Source organism: Strongylocentrotus purpuratus, unplaced genomic scaffold (assembly GCF_000002235.5).
Source record: "Strongylocentrotus purpuratus isolate Spur 01 unplaced genomic scaffold, Spur_5.0 spur5_contig_861, whole genome shotgun sequence".
Classification (NCBI taxonomy): domain Eukaryota; kingdom Metazoa; phylum Echinodermata; class Echinoidea; order Camarodonta; family Strongylocentrotidae; genus Strongylocentrotus; species Strongylocentrotus purpuratus.
The window spans coordinates 4,901,829-4,915,890 of record NW_022145570.1 but is presented as its reverse complement, the minus strand read 5'-3'; the positions used below and the strand labels follow the sequence as shown (position 1 = coordinate 4,915,890).

Below are 14,062 nucleotides of genomic sequence, written 5' to 3'. Positions count from 1 at the left end.
TGAATTTAGTTCGCCCCCCCCCCCTCTCGCGCGAAGCGCGGAAGCTATGACCTTTCATTAATTATTAGAGAAAGAAGAAGATTTGTTGTGCCATTCTCGACTCTTATTCTTTGTCTGAATTCAGTTCCCCTCCCCCTCCTCGCGAAGCGCGGAAACTTTGACCTTTCATAGTTAATGAAATTATTAGAGAAAGAATTAGAAGATTCGTTGTTCCATTCTCGACTCTAACTCCTTGTTTGAATTTAGTTCGTCCCCCCCCCCTCTCGCGCGAAGCGCGGAAGCTATGACCTTTCATTAATTATTAGAGAAAGAAGAAGATTTGTTGTGCCATTCTCGACTCTTATTCTTTGTCTGAATTCAGTTCCCTCTCCCTCCTCGCGAAGCGCGGAAACTTTGACCTTTCATAGTTTAATGAAATTATTAGAGAAAGAATTAGAAGATTCGTTGTTCCATTCTCGACTCTTATCCTTCTCTGAACGTAAAGCGCAGAAGCTTAACGTTTTATTAAATTATTAGAGAAAGAAGACGATTCGTTGTACCGTTCTCGACTCTTAATACTTGTCTGAATTGAGTCCCCTCCCTTCTCCCGCGCGAAGCGCGTAAGCTTTGACGCTTCATTAATTATTAAAGAAAGAAGACGATTCGTTGTACCATCCTCTTCTCTTAATCCTTGTTTGAATTCAGTTTCCCCTCTCCCGCGCGAAGCGCGGAAGCTTTGACGTTTTATTAAATTATTAGAGAAAAGGATAATTCGTTGTTCCATTCTCGACTCTAAATCCTTGTTTCAATACAGTTTCCCCCCTCCCGCGCGAAACGCGGAAGCTTTGACATTTCATTACATTATTAAAGAGAGAAGATAATTCGTTGTTCCATTCTCGACTCTATATCGTTGTTTGAATTTAGTTTTTCCCCGCTCGCGAGTAGCGCGGAAATTTTGAGAGAAAGAAGACGATTCGTTGTACCGTTCTCGACTTGTCAGAATTTCAAAAATATTTCCTTGTCTGCTCCTTTTTCGTCTTATGTCCTCTTACCGCCCCTATATCGCCCCTGGCTACGCGCCTGCTTTACACGGAAAATGAAACAATCATGATTGTGATAGCACACAATTAGACTAGTAGAAAGGAAAGATTTATTACACCAACCATGGATAAATCCATGGTTTTACCAACATGAGTTCAAATACAAGCACAAGCGAGTTGATTTGAGCTGAATCCAAATGAAGGGCAAAATAAGAGTTGTGAAGCGGCCCTACCGCTAATTAAAAATGTGACTGTTGAGTATATAGCTTCTATTTAAAAGACATCCAAAATAGTGTGCCCTTTTCAAATTTCTCACTAAAGAGTGGTGACCTTTGTAGCGCAGGGGCTGTTTTTAACGTTTAACTTTGAATCCGCGGCTCGAGATTTTATGCGGCCGGCCCGGCCCCCTCTATTCAATGACGTTTGCCAAGCCTACTGGAATGACCCCAAATCTCACGATTACAGTTTTTCCCTTATTCGTTGTTACTGTCACTGAGCGCCATTTCCTCCCCCCCCCCCCCCCCCACTCACTCAGTGTTATCTAGGGTACGCGCAATTAATGTTCCCTCTCTTTGAAAGCACCCCTCTATCTCCGGTGTGTAAACGGGCCGGACTTTGTTGCGTGAAAAGTAACCTTTTTCGGAGATTTTGAAAACACAAATTCGGGGGGGGGGGGGGGGGGGCTTTCTTCGTCATCATTTCTCTCTTTTTTTCTCTCTCTCTCTGTGTTTCTTTTCTCTTCTTTCTTCTCTTTTCTTTTCTCTTCTCCTTTCTTTTCTCTTCTCCTTTTTTTCTTCTCTTCTCCTTTCTTTTTTTTCTCTTCCTCTTTTTTTCTTTTTTTTGCGCCGCCAATAGGGGGGGGGGGGGCCGCGGCCGTTTCGGCCCCCCTGGATCCGCCACTGGATGCAATAATATGGTGATAAAAAAAAAATTACGGCATGGCACTGTAGGTTAAAAAAAAATGTTGTTTTATCCAGAAAATTCCATGATACATCCACATTTTCATAGCCCATTTATAATACAATTATGCAGTCCATTTAATTAAATTTAAATTTGCATATAGGCCTACTTCTAAAATCCTTACTGGCTATTTTCCCTTGGAAAACAAAGAATAAGAGACAATAAATAGAATATACGAAAGAAGAAAAAGCCATAACGAGAAAAAGAACGACGCACGTCGACCACGGGAGGAAGGGGTACGTACTAGCTATATTGGTCAATGTGTATTATAAGGGGAGACGGAGCTAGGGCGCGGGCCTTGGAAAGAGAGAGAGAGAGAGAGGGGGGCAGTGAGAGAGCGAGAGATAGCCTACATAGAGATAAAGAGAGAGAGAGAGAGAGAGAGAGAGTGAGAGAGTAAAAGAGAGAGAAAGAGAGAGAGAAAAAGGGGGGGGGGGGAGGGAACGAGATGAGCAGAGAAAAAAAAGTCAAGGGGGGGGGGGGGGGGTCGGGCGGATAGGTGAAAACCTGAAATGCAGGAAACCCCTGTTTTTTACAAGCTATAGGATCGGGGATCAGGGCTAGGATATCGAAATTCCCGACGTTGGATGGAATAACCCCCCTTCAACCCGTTTCATGTTCGGTTGCTTCGCTTCCTCGCGGGGTCACATTAATGATGCCATCCAATTTTAGAACACCCCCTTTGAAAGAATCCTGTGTAGGCCTACGCCACTGACTACTAATAATACTACTACGCTTTGAGCATGTTTATGTAAAGGCGCTATAAATTAATTGCAATATGTATGTCATAACGGGCCAGCAATGCCCAGCAGGCACGTAGCCACGGGGGGGGGGGGGGGGGGGGGGGGGGGGGGGGGGGGCACGTGCCCCCCAAAATTCCAAGATCGGTTGAACGTTTTTTGACCCTTTTTGTTTTACCTCGATCGATTACAATTTATGTGCCCCCCCCCCCTCAAAACATCAAACTATGGCTACGTGCCTGATGCCCGGGGTCAGCAAATCTTCTTTTTTTCAAGGGGGAGGGACATTTTAGGCATAAAGTAGTAGTAGTAGTAGTAGTAGTTGTTGTTTTAGTAGTCAGTGGCGTAGACCTCAACAGGATTCTTTCAAAGGGGGTGTTCTAAAATTGGATGGCATCATTAATGTGACCCCGCGAGGAAGCGAAGCAACCGAACATGAAACGGGTTGAAGGGGGGTTATTCCATCCAACGTCGGGAATTTCGATATCCTAGCCAAAAAAACAACCCAGGGGTTTTCCCGCTTTTCAAGTTTCACGTTTCTTTCTTTTTCTCCACATTTTACAATAAATAGAGACAGACATAATTATTATGAAATAAAAAATCATATATGTAACTATACAAGCACGCCTTACAATGATACTCAATTCATGTGAGGAACCTATTGAAAATCGGTGCGTGTAGATTATAGCTTCCTGATAAAATAGACATTGTAGATCATAGGCGTAGGAAGCTTTTGTGAAGTGGGGGGGGGGGGGGGGCGTTGAACCACTCACCCTAAACAAATCTGAATGTGCGCGAAGTCCCTTTCGGCCGGGGTCCATGGCCCGCTCAAGGGTCCTGGAAGCTCGGGGGTCTAGATACTCTCTGGTGCAATATCAGCTTTATTTTAGTGCATTAGTTTTATTTCATTTCTCAGACCAAAATAACAAGCAATTCATCATGAAGTAAAAAGTACCAATGGAAATTGTGGACATTATGGGGAGATAGCCATGAGGGGTTATGTTTTGTTCTTCGAGATTTGACAATCACCTCTTACCGTGGACAAGAGCCTGGCGGAGCGACTTTCAAAGTTGGGGGGGGGGGGTACCAATAAAAAAGGGCACCTATGCACTCTCAGGAGACAGGTCTGAGAAATAATTATTATTCTACGCCAGACCAATATTGTCTTCCTCTATAAAGAAACGTGTGTTAATTATATCAGGGATATTTTATTTATTTATTTATGCATGTTCACAATTTCACAATTCATTGAAGTTGACATCACATGAAAAATTAATATAACATGACAAATCATTTTCAATTTTACAATACATTTGAATTAACTTCACGTGAAAAAGAATATAACATTGTTTTATCAAAGACAAGTTGCAACTTATATACAGTTTGAAGAATGAACACACAAAGGTGATGAAACATAAGCAAATAGAGCTTGAATCGTTACAACACCTTTCAAATATACAATATATGACAAATAAAATTCCTAAAGTTTTGTAGTGAACTATTTACACTATTTACAAAGTTTTTAAAAAAAAGAAAGAAACAAAGAATTTCGTTAAGCCTCTCATATCCCCGATTATATAGAACCTGTCGATGAGGCCACCTGTTGACAGTGCCAAATTTTGCTGTTTCCGGACAGGGTTTAACTGTATTTTTCTTATTTCAATATAGCCTCTATTTATAGTTACATAATCGCATGTTAAGTGTTTAGGCCCACAGTCCACCCCCCCCCCATCAAATTATAGGCCTAGAGGGGGGGGGGGGATTGGGGGTTATTTGGGATTTAGTGACCCCCTCCCCCACTCGGAATGACGCCCCTGTATGTTTCTCCCAATGACCGGCCTCAAAAAACGTTAACACTTTTAATCTGTGACTTTTAGCTGGCTGACTGTCCAAAACGCCTCCCATTATTTATCCATGCAAATTGGGCTGCGCCGCGGCGCGCCGTGCCGCGCCAGCTCGAGCTAGCTAGCTAGCTCACGCAATATAGGAAAGAGATTTCTCAGGTATCGTAAAGTTCTGACGTGTCAACTCGGCCCGCTTCTGCTTCGCTCTTCGGGTGCTACAGTTTGTGTTTTCTCCTAGTGTTGATCACATATCGTTCTCTCCTCCAACATGTCTCGTGATACATCAAAGATCATTCTTTTCGACGTTGATGGAACTCTTACTGCCGCTCGGAAAGTAAGTAAACCAAAGATACATAGCGCTATTAATCAAAATCATTAAAGGTAAGTCCCACACATTGAAAATTATGTATCTCACATCCCGGCCAGTCAAGCGCATGCAAAGCCGTGTCTTTCGCGCCAGGCTGCCGGGCGCGGGCGGAGCTGTCGATAGCCTTTGCCTGTGGACGACTCGTGGAGCGGGGTGGCCTGTGATGAGTCGAAGGACAAACTCGGGCATTCTAACTTATTAATCGCATAGATCTAGATCTCTAGCATTTTCAGACTGTGTTTAAATAATACTTAATACATGACGAGGTAGATGATAGTCTGCTCTAATTTCATGTTTATGTTTGGATATGGTCTACGTAATCTAGGCCTGGACTGGTCGTGAAAACATGAATAATTAACTGTTTGAATATTAAAGTTTTAAACTTTAAAGTAAACTTGAATTTTAATGTTATTATTAATAACTATTAACTAGACAATAGGAATAGCCTGCAGACTCTACAGTCTAGTCTATGATCTATTTCACTGCATGATTTGATTTGGCTTAGATCTAGCCTAAACATAAACATCAGTTGTTTAGTCTACTAAAAATATAACAAAAATTGCAACAAAAAACAAAGTGAAATTGAACAATACATCCATGAATTCTTTTAAAAGTCTATTCACACTTACTAGTCTCTAGACAGGCATACTAGAAAAGTAAAAAAAAAGTAATTGAATATACTTTTTCCAATAAAAAGATTAGTTCTATTAATTTCTAGATCTACTACTAATAGGGTCTAGTACTTATTTCTACAATACATTATAACTTGTCAGACTCTGATATCATACTAAATACAAATACTAATTGATTCCTGGTCCTGTATATTCTGACGTAAACAGGAAAAAGCACCTCATTTCATTGTTTTTAACCTGACAATAATCAACGAAATCCTGACACTTTCAAGCTCATTTTCTCAAAGTTAATGACCTTGACATTGTTTTAGCATTGGCTTTTGTCCGCTAGTTGTATGTTTTTGGCATCCTTTGGGTTATTAAAATATTTTACAGTTCAATATATTTACCCTTTCTTTTTTTGTTTCCCTCTCTTTTCCGTTGATGGGTAACATTCTGAGTTACATGTAGTTTCCTCTAAATCAAGTATTGAAGTTTTATTGTTACTTTATATATGTTGCGCATTGTGGTTATTTGGAGCATACTCAAAGCTGGAAGCTGTTTTAATTTTCTTCTTCTTTTTCTTTTTTAAACTAGCTTTGTTTTTTATAAAAATCTTTTTATAAGGGCTTAATAAATTTTAGCATTTATTGGACTGATAGTTGATATCTGTGTATCCTTCTTCCAGTTGTCAGAAAGTACTACAATAAAAAGACATTCAACCAGATGTGTATGTACATATATGTAATAATCTTACTTCTTTCCATTTATTTTCTATTTTCTTTCCAGGTTATCGAGCCGGATATGGTTGAGTTTTTGGAGAAACTGAAGCAAAGATATACTGTTGGACTGGTGGGAGGTTCAGATCTGCCTAAGATTACAGAGCAGATGGATGGCGTAGAGAGAATCAATATGTTTGATTTCGTCTTTGCTGAGAATGGGCTTGTTGCGTTAGCTAAAGGAGAAAACATTGCCACACAGGTATTAACCAGAAATCAAGATTGTAAAATTGTAAATTTCCTCAGAAATTAAGAATTTCTTGTAATAATTTTATTATGTGCAAAGTTTATTTGTATAGTTTCCTGAGCAAATGAATTATGTATTTCTGTTGGAAATGAAATAAATATGAATACGAATATAATATGAAAGGTAATGGATAGCCATGAACAGGTCTACAATGAGCATTATGGCTTATAAGCCTTATTGAAAACCCTTTTAAAGTAAACAAATATCATTATTTGTGATTTACCATAATTATAGCTCTATCAATGTTGCCCCCTTTTAAATATTCTTATGAAGAGAAAAGCAGTAAAACAAAAAACTGATAAGGAGAAGAAAGCATCATTTTTTTATCCATCATGTAACAAATTTGATTAAACAATCAAGCAAATTTTATTGAAACAGGATATTAATCAATTATTGCTCTTTTATTATTGTACTAGTATTCTGTTCCTATGAAATAGTATCCTAAACAATGTTGGATTAATGCAAATGAATTAAACTGAAACTGCTAAGAGCATTGAAAGAGAGTATCTGCTTTCCACAGATGTGTTTATCTTGTGATATAATCTTGGCTAACATAGTGCCATTGTTGAAAGAAAGATCATATACATGTATATGCCAAAAATCCACAGTGGCAAAGTTTCACTGATGGCATTATGTAATTTGAATGCTCTTCTTTCATTAGCATAATACTTACCAGAAGGAAGCAATATGTAATTGGATTCTACCTAATTAATTTTTGTCCTTGCTATATTCCTCAAAAAAAGAATTAAAAAGAATTGAATTGGATTGAACTGATCTTTGGTTAATTATTCTTGTTTGTTAACTTTGCTTTCATTGATTTAATTTAGAGTATCTGACCATGATAAGTAATGATAAATAATTATATCATAAATCTATCAATTTGCCTTTATAGAAACATGATATTAAACAAGTATTTCTCTTTCATTACTCTGTCTGAACAGTTCATATAAAACAGTAAACCAAAACAAGGTAAGCTTAATGCAAACAACTGTACTTAAAAGAAAAGATTGTAATATAACTCCTGGGATAGAAAAGTACATAATATATTATTTTTATATAACAATATAAATCAATTGATTTGTCTTTCTCTTTCCTTCAGAGCATTCAAAAGTTCATGGGAGAAGATAAGATGCAGGAACTGATCAACTTCTGTCTCAAATATCTGTCTGGTGTTAAATTACCCCTCAAGAGGTAAGCACAAATTTCATTCTTTATCTTGTTTTGTTGTAAGTTATTTGATCTGATACATTTTAGGTGCAGATTAAAATTCACACAGAGATGATTGTGCCCTCTTGTATGTAATTTAGTGTTAGGGTATCAGGCCTTAAATTTCAATATTTTTAGGGCAAGGCCACTTTTCTGTAGGGCACATTCCTATATTACAGCACAAATAGGAAGATTTGGAAAGGGCACACAAAATCTCCAAGGCCAATGAGAAGGGCATTGAGGCCAATCAAAGGGGCATCCAAGGCCATGACCTTGGTGGCCTTGGATTAATTTAAGCCCTGGGGTATGGATGAGAAAGTCAATTATCTAGAAGTTGTTGTAATTTGTTATTTAGATATATTTGCTATTTAGATATTTTCTTGTTTTATTATAATTTATAAACACATGTAAGTCTCATATCTGTTTCATGTGAAATTACAAACAAATATTCTGGTGTGTTACAGTGAGACTTTTCTTCCTTTTTCAATAACAATTACATCAACAAATTTACTTAAATTGCAAAAGTTTCCATTCCATTGATTCATTACAAAATACTTCTTCTCACCTTCAAATGCATCCATGGTCTTGCTCGTCCCTACCTATCTGATTCTCTCTACCATCCCGCTACTCCCTTTGCTCCTCTCAAGGCTTCACACTGAACCACCCATCTCCCAAGGTTCTTCCCACACTTGGTGACAGAGCATCCACATTCAAAACTGTGGCATGAGCTACCCAGATTTCTTTGCAACCAGCAGTCTCTCATAACCTTTAACAAATCTAAAAACTCACAACTTCTGTTAATTATGTAATTGTAAAGCAAATTTCAATATGAAAATGGAAAATATGTTATATAAATGCATTATCGGTATTATTATTATTGTCCAGTCTCTTAACTCATTGGCTGTGGGTTCCCTTTTCAATGGTATGGGAATGAGATCAAGATAATTCAATAGTCAACTTGTTAATTCAGTGATGATTATTCTATGTTTGTTGTTTCAGAGGAACCTTCATTGAATTCAGGAATGGCATGATCAATATATGCCCAATCGGGAGGAGTTGCAGTTACCCTGAGAGGGGGGAGTTCAGCGAGTTTGACAAGGTAAGATTTCTTCAAAAATTAGCTAAAAATAATTTACAGATGTCTCCTTTTTCCTTGTATGTGTGTGTGTATGCCTCAAACTGATTTTAGGGTAGCCATGAAATCCTCGAAGAAGTGTAAAGAATTTACACTTGCCTGTTGGTATATTTTTAGTCTAGAGGAAAATATACCCGTACCGTATATATTTTTGACTGCTCTACTCTTTTCGATAGAAGCTGATCAAATAGTTATTATTTCTCGACATAACCAATCATTAAGGACTCCTCTTGAAAGTCCCAAGAGACACTTTCCCATCTCCTATTTTAGTCAGTTTTCATTGATTTCAGGATGATTTGTAATTTTGTATTCATATGGGAACATACAAATTCAATTTAAGTGAATTGTTTTGACTTTTTAGCTCAAAAAAATGACATTCCTGTTTTCTGTGGCAGACTGCCGGTACCCTAACTTCATATTTTTAAAATGTAGATTTCTCCTGAGGATTTATTTTGTTGAAAGCTTGTGTTCAATGAGATTTTTTAAAACATTTTTTTGTTTAATATATTCAGCTCCATGGAGTGAGGGAAAAGATGGTTGAAGCCCTTCGCAACGAGTTCACAAAAGACGGTCTGGTATTCTCGATAGGTAAGACTACATGATGTTTTTATTCTTATTCTCCAATGTTTTCCTTTTCAAGATATATGAACAGGACCTATAGCCATGACATGATTCTTGAAGGATTGATACCTCATATCCAAGGGACATTTAAAGGTGTCAAAACATTACCATTCTGCAAGACGCCAGGATTTTTACGGACGTGTATCAATCAGATATGATTATGTACATCTGGGGACCAACCTTTAACGTCACCATCCGAAAGACGTACATTATCTGCTCATCCACTGAGTCTAAATATGATTTGCCTCTTAACAAATATCTATATACAGCCAAACCTGTCTATAGTGACCACCCAAGGGAAACACACACTTTGTAGACAGGTTCCTTTAGTACATGTTTCAATGAGAAACCATTTTCAAGGGAAACAAAAAATGTGGTCTTTGTAGACAGGTAGTCTTTGTAGACAGGTGGTCTTTGTAGACAGGTGGTCTTTGTAGACAGGTGGTCACCAAAGCAGGTTTGACTGTAGTTAACTTATCACTTTATCATGACTCCTTCACCTATTCTGTGTACAAAGTGCCCATCCTTTGAGCTACCCCCATGTTTACTTTGTCTCAAAGTGCAGTCATGTGAAACCATCTGTGTACACACCATAGTGACCACTCCCCGCCTTCTTGATTACCATATCAATGGAGGATTGTATTCCCTCTAGGTTTCCTCTGTTTGTACAAATCCTTTGTAAATTCAATTGCCTGTGAGCTAAGCTCTAATTCCTGTGCCTTACTTACTCTGCCTAGATTATATACTGCAGTGTAAGGAGTTAGTTATACCATGGACCTACTACGGTTTTACAGTGCTCGGTAAAGTTGTATGAATGTAGGCCAGGGTCATTCTGTGATTCATAATAAACAGCCCTAGTTTAGAAACATGTCAGACACTATTCAGAAATTTTCTATTGGAAACGCCCCACTGCACTTCTTATAGCTACTTGCGCCCTCTACAGTATATAGCAAACAATGCCTAATCTGTGACTGTTGGTCCCCCATGGTCCCCTTTTTCTTATGTTAATTGAGAGCTGATTTGATGAGATAACCACTTGTCAGTGACCATGCAGGGAGGTCTTATCCCTCCTGGCCAAACTAGTGCAGATGGACTTTAAAGCCTAGATCACTACCTAGCTGTAAACTAACTATGGGCTTACTTTGTAATTAATTGACAACTCGGTAGCTTAAAAAACTTTTATAAATACAGGTAGTTAATTGGCCCTCGCTTTGTTAGTTATGAATATGGACCCTGGGGATATGGATGATTGCTAAAATCTTCTACAGTTCTAGCAAACCACAGATGCAATCCTCCATTCCAAAGTTTATGAAGGAATATTATTTTATGGGGCAACCCAACATTTGTAATAAGTTTGTGTATTAGCAGAAAATAGAGGAACAGAAATGTGCAGTAAAAAAAAAATGGACAAAAAATAAGAAAGTTATGTTAAAAAATGTTTGAATGTTTCACAAAATATATGTGAATCTCTAATTTGAAATTAGGTTGTTAGATTGTGAGTAGTGAGGTATTCATGGTCAATTGTTCTGTTTGCTGCATATGAAATAGATATCTTTTTTTGTTCTTCTAAGAAACATTTCACTCAGGTCATCCAGAGTGAAATATTTTGAGGAAAGAAATGAGATATTTTACTCATTTTGTATGTTGACATGACATCACAGGGACATTATTATTATTCATAACTTTCTTATTGTTTGTCCGATTTCATTTAAACTTTTACAAATCTGCTCCTCTAATTTGTTTGCTTTCTTGAGCATCATGCTTTTAAATTTGGATTTCACTTTAATGTATGATGTTATATTAAAAAGTCTCTGTCTCTGCCTGTGCTTCTGTCTATCCATCTCTCCCCCTCATCCCTTCTCCCCCCCCCATGCCTCCCCTCTCACACCCCCTCTCTCACCCCCTCTCTATTCTTTTATCTCTCTCTTCACAGGAGGGCAGATAAGCATAGATGCATTTCCAAAAGGATGGGACAAGACTTATTGCCTCAACTTCTTGGAGAAAGACTTTAAAGAAATCTATTTCTTTGGGGACAAGACGTACAAGGTGAGAATATTCATTTTCAATACTCATAGTTTATGGAAGTATCTGTTAACATATAAGTTCAAACTTTCAGGTGTGATGTTTATTGTTCATTTATGCTTATTGTATATATATTTATTTTTGTTTATTGTATGGGATTGAGCGTATTATGAAATGTATGTATTGACTGCTCAATACATATGAACCAATCAATTAAGAATTTCTCAAGTGAAGTTGTATTTCACCAAGGCTGCAGGCTGCAAGCCAAGGTTGAAATATGATTTCAAGTTGGGGATTATGAATATATTAAATATTCATGATATAAAAGTAAGGGTGTTTGTAAGCTCTGCCTCGGTTTTGCTCAGGTTATCTAACCTTCCACATTAAATGCATGTGGTTTAGAAAGTGCAAACAATTGATACATGTACAGTTGCTTAATAATGCGGTTCAATTGGTACTCAATATACATGCCCCCCCAAAATGAAGTTACATTGTGCACTCCTTTGCATGTATCAAATTGTTTAGTGTCATGTGAAATCTTTCCAGCCATTAGGATGCTCTCTAAAAATGTCTGATTTTGTAGTATGTTGTATTATGTTATATGATAAAAATGTATTATTACATTACATTACATTAAATTTACATTACCTTTACATTACAATACATTACATTGCATTGTATTACATTACATTTTCATTAAATTACATTACATCGATATTACATTACATTACATTTATATTACATTGCATTACAATTACATTACATATATATTTACATTGTATTACACTACATTTACATTTACATTGCATTACATTACGTTACATTACATTACATTACATTACATTATATTATATTATATTGTATTTAACTATTTATTATACTAAATTAATTCCCTCCCCCTCTCTCATCTCTGTTTTTCTTTGTGTTTTTCTTCTGTATTTAGGGAGGCAATGATCATGAGATCTTCGAAGACTCAAGAACAAAAGGATACACAGTAACGAGTCCGGAGGATACCAAGAAACAAGTCTGTCAGCTGTTTGATATAGAATAAATGTCTTCTGCAACTATTATAATGTTGCATACTAATAATTTAACATATTTTTATAAGGTTTTAGTGCTTGTTTGTACATTCCGTTTGATTCAGTATTGAATTAGGTTTTTATAGGGTAATAGAACAATAAAAGCAGAACAATCAGATAGGGTGAAAACTTTACCGAAATCTGATGGGTTTATAAAAGAAGGTTAGGATTTTAGGAAGTTGTAATTACAATAGGAGTTTCAAATTGTGGAATGGGTAATGTCACTGTGATATAGTTTAAAGGCACACTGTCCTACTTGTAGGTACTTGCTCCCTCTATATAGAAAACTTCCCTAATCGGTGCCTGTTGGTCCCCCATGTTCCTCTTTTTCTTATGTTAAATGAGAGCTGAGTTAATGAGATAGCCACCTGTCACAGTGACCTTGCTGGCTCGCTTGGTGGTCTAATCCCTTCTGGCTGAAGTAGTAAAGCCTGCCTTTAAGACATCTCTCCTGTTTGTTCCAACACAGAAAGTGACTAACTTATCATTGTTGAAAATGAATGATGAGGTATTGATATATTTAGTTCACAACAAAAGGGGCCTCACAGTCAAATGACTACCCGTAATTCACCGATTTGAGATTGCCATATGTATAGTGATTATAGCTTTTACAATTTCATAACTTTCTTTATTGTTGTTTGTCTGATTTTTTTCTTCACAATTTCACCAAACGGTTTCTCTGATTTTCTGTATTCTTAATTTATTTTTTCATCAGAAAAATGTTGGATTGATCTTTAAAAGAACATGTACATTGAAACTCCAGAGTAAGAGGGATATATATTGCACAAAGTCATAATCAACGCGATTGTATTTTAAAGTTTTAATGTATAGAAAAGTTTGCACAAATAAAAGAGGTAGGCTTTTTTTTGTAAAATTGCAAAGATTTATTGATAAGTTGTAGAGGCATATTTCTATCAATAGCCACAACGTGGTGTAGCTAATGTAGCTATTTTGCATACCATGTTTTGCGTACAGTAGGGTTAGGGGCATGTTAGTGACCTCTTTTTAGAAACGTCCCTCTACCACTGATTAAATAATACCTACTAGGCATGCTCCTCCAATTTTATGGTTTTCAAAAAAATGGAAAGAAAGAATGGGGAGAGGGGAAGGCACTAAAAAAAAAAAAAACAACGACGAGATGATAGGACCTCTTTCAAACTGCCTACCCCCATTCAGTGATACTGTTGATGCATTTCATCTCAACCCAGAAAGCCTAGTGCCCCTTCCCCCCCCCCCCCCCCCCCCCCCCCCCCCCCCCAATAAGGCCACTGCTACCGCAATTCCTGGACCAGTGCTTACAAGAACAGAAATTGTAAAGAAAGATATGAAAAAAGGGCTCTGAAGAAATGTATGAGAAAACTATATTCTGTACTCTTATGAACATTATGACTATTATGGTAATTCGTATGTGCATCGGGAAACATACATCTCA

At 37.3% G+C, this 14,062-nt stretch overlaps 1 protein-coding gene across 1 annotated transcript; it reads left to right on the top strand.

Annotated features, from left to right (window-relative positions):
- The first annotated feature begins 4,715 nt into the window (after positions 1-4,715).
- LOC115919102 (phosphomannomutase-like) lies at positions 4,716-12,917 on the top strand. Its single transcript, XM_030999723.1, has 7 exons — positions 4,716-4,897; positions 6,331-6,522; positions 7,667-7,758; positions 8,773-8,872; positions 9,421-9,496; positions 11,463-11,575; positions 12,495-12,917. The coding sequence occupies exons 1-7, from the start codon at positions 4,832-4,834 to the stop codon at positions 12,600-12,602; spliced, it is 747 nt and encodes a 248-aa protein (XP_030855583.1). The 5' UTR covers positions 4,716-4,831; the 3' UTR covers positions 12,603-12,917.
- The last annotated feature ends 1,145 nt before the right edge of the window (positions 12,918-14,062 follow it).

What these genes read in the sequence shown, in the direction of transcription:
- LOC115919102 (XM_030999723.1), top strand. Translation starts at nt 4,832, where the DNA reads ATGTCTCGTGATACATCAAAGATCATTCTTTTCGACGTTGATGGAACT. An exon ending in GAGAAAACATTGCCACACAG is followed by an intron (nt 6,523 to 7,666) that starts GTATTAACCAGA and finishes TCTTTCCTTCAG; the next exon opens with AGCATTCAAAAGTTCATGGG. An exon ending in AGTTCAGCGAGTTTGACAAG is followed by an intron (nt 8,873 to 9,420) that starts GTAAGATTTCTT and finishes TAATATATTCAG; the next exon opens with CTCCATGGAGTGAGGGAAAA.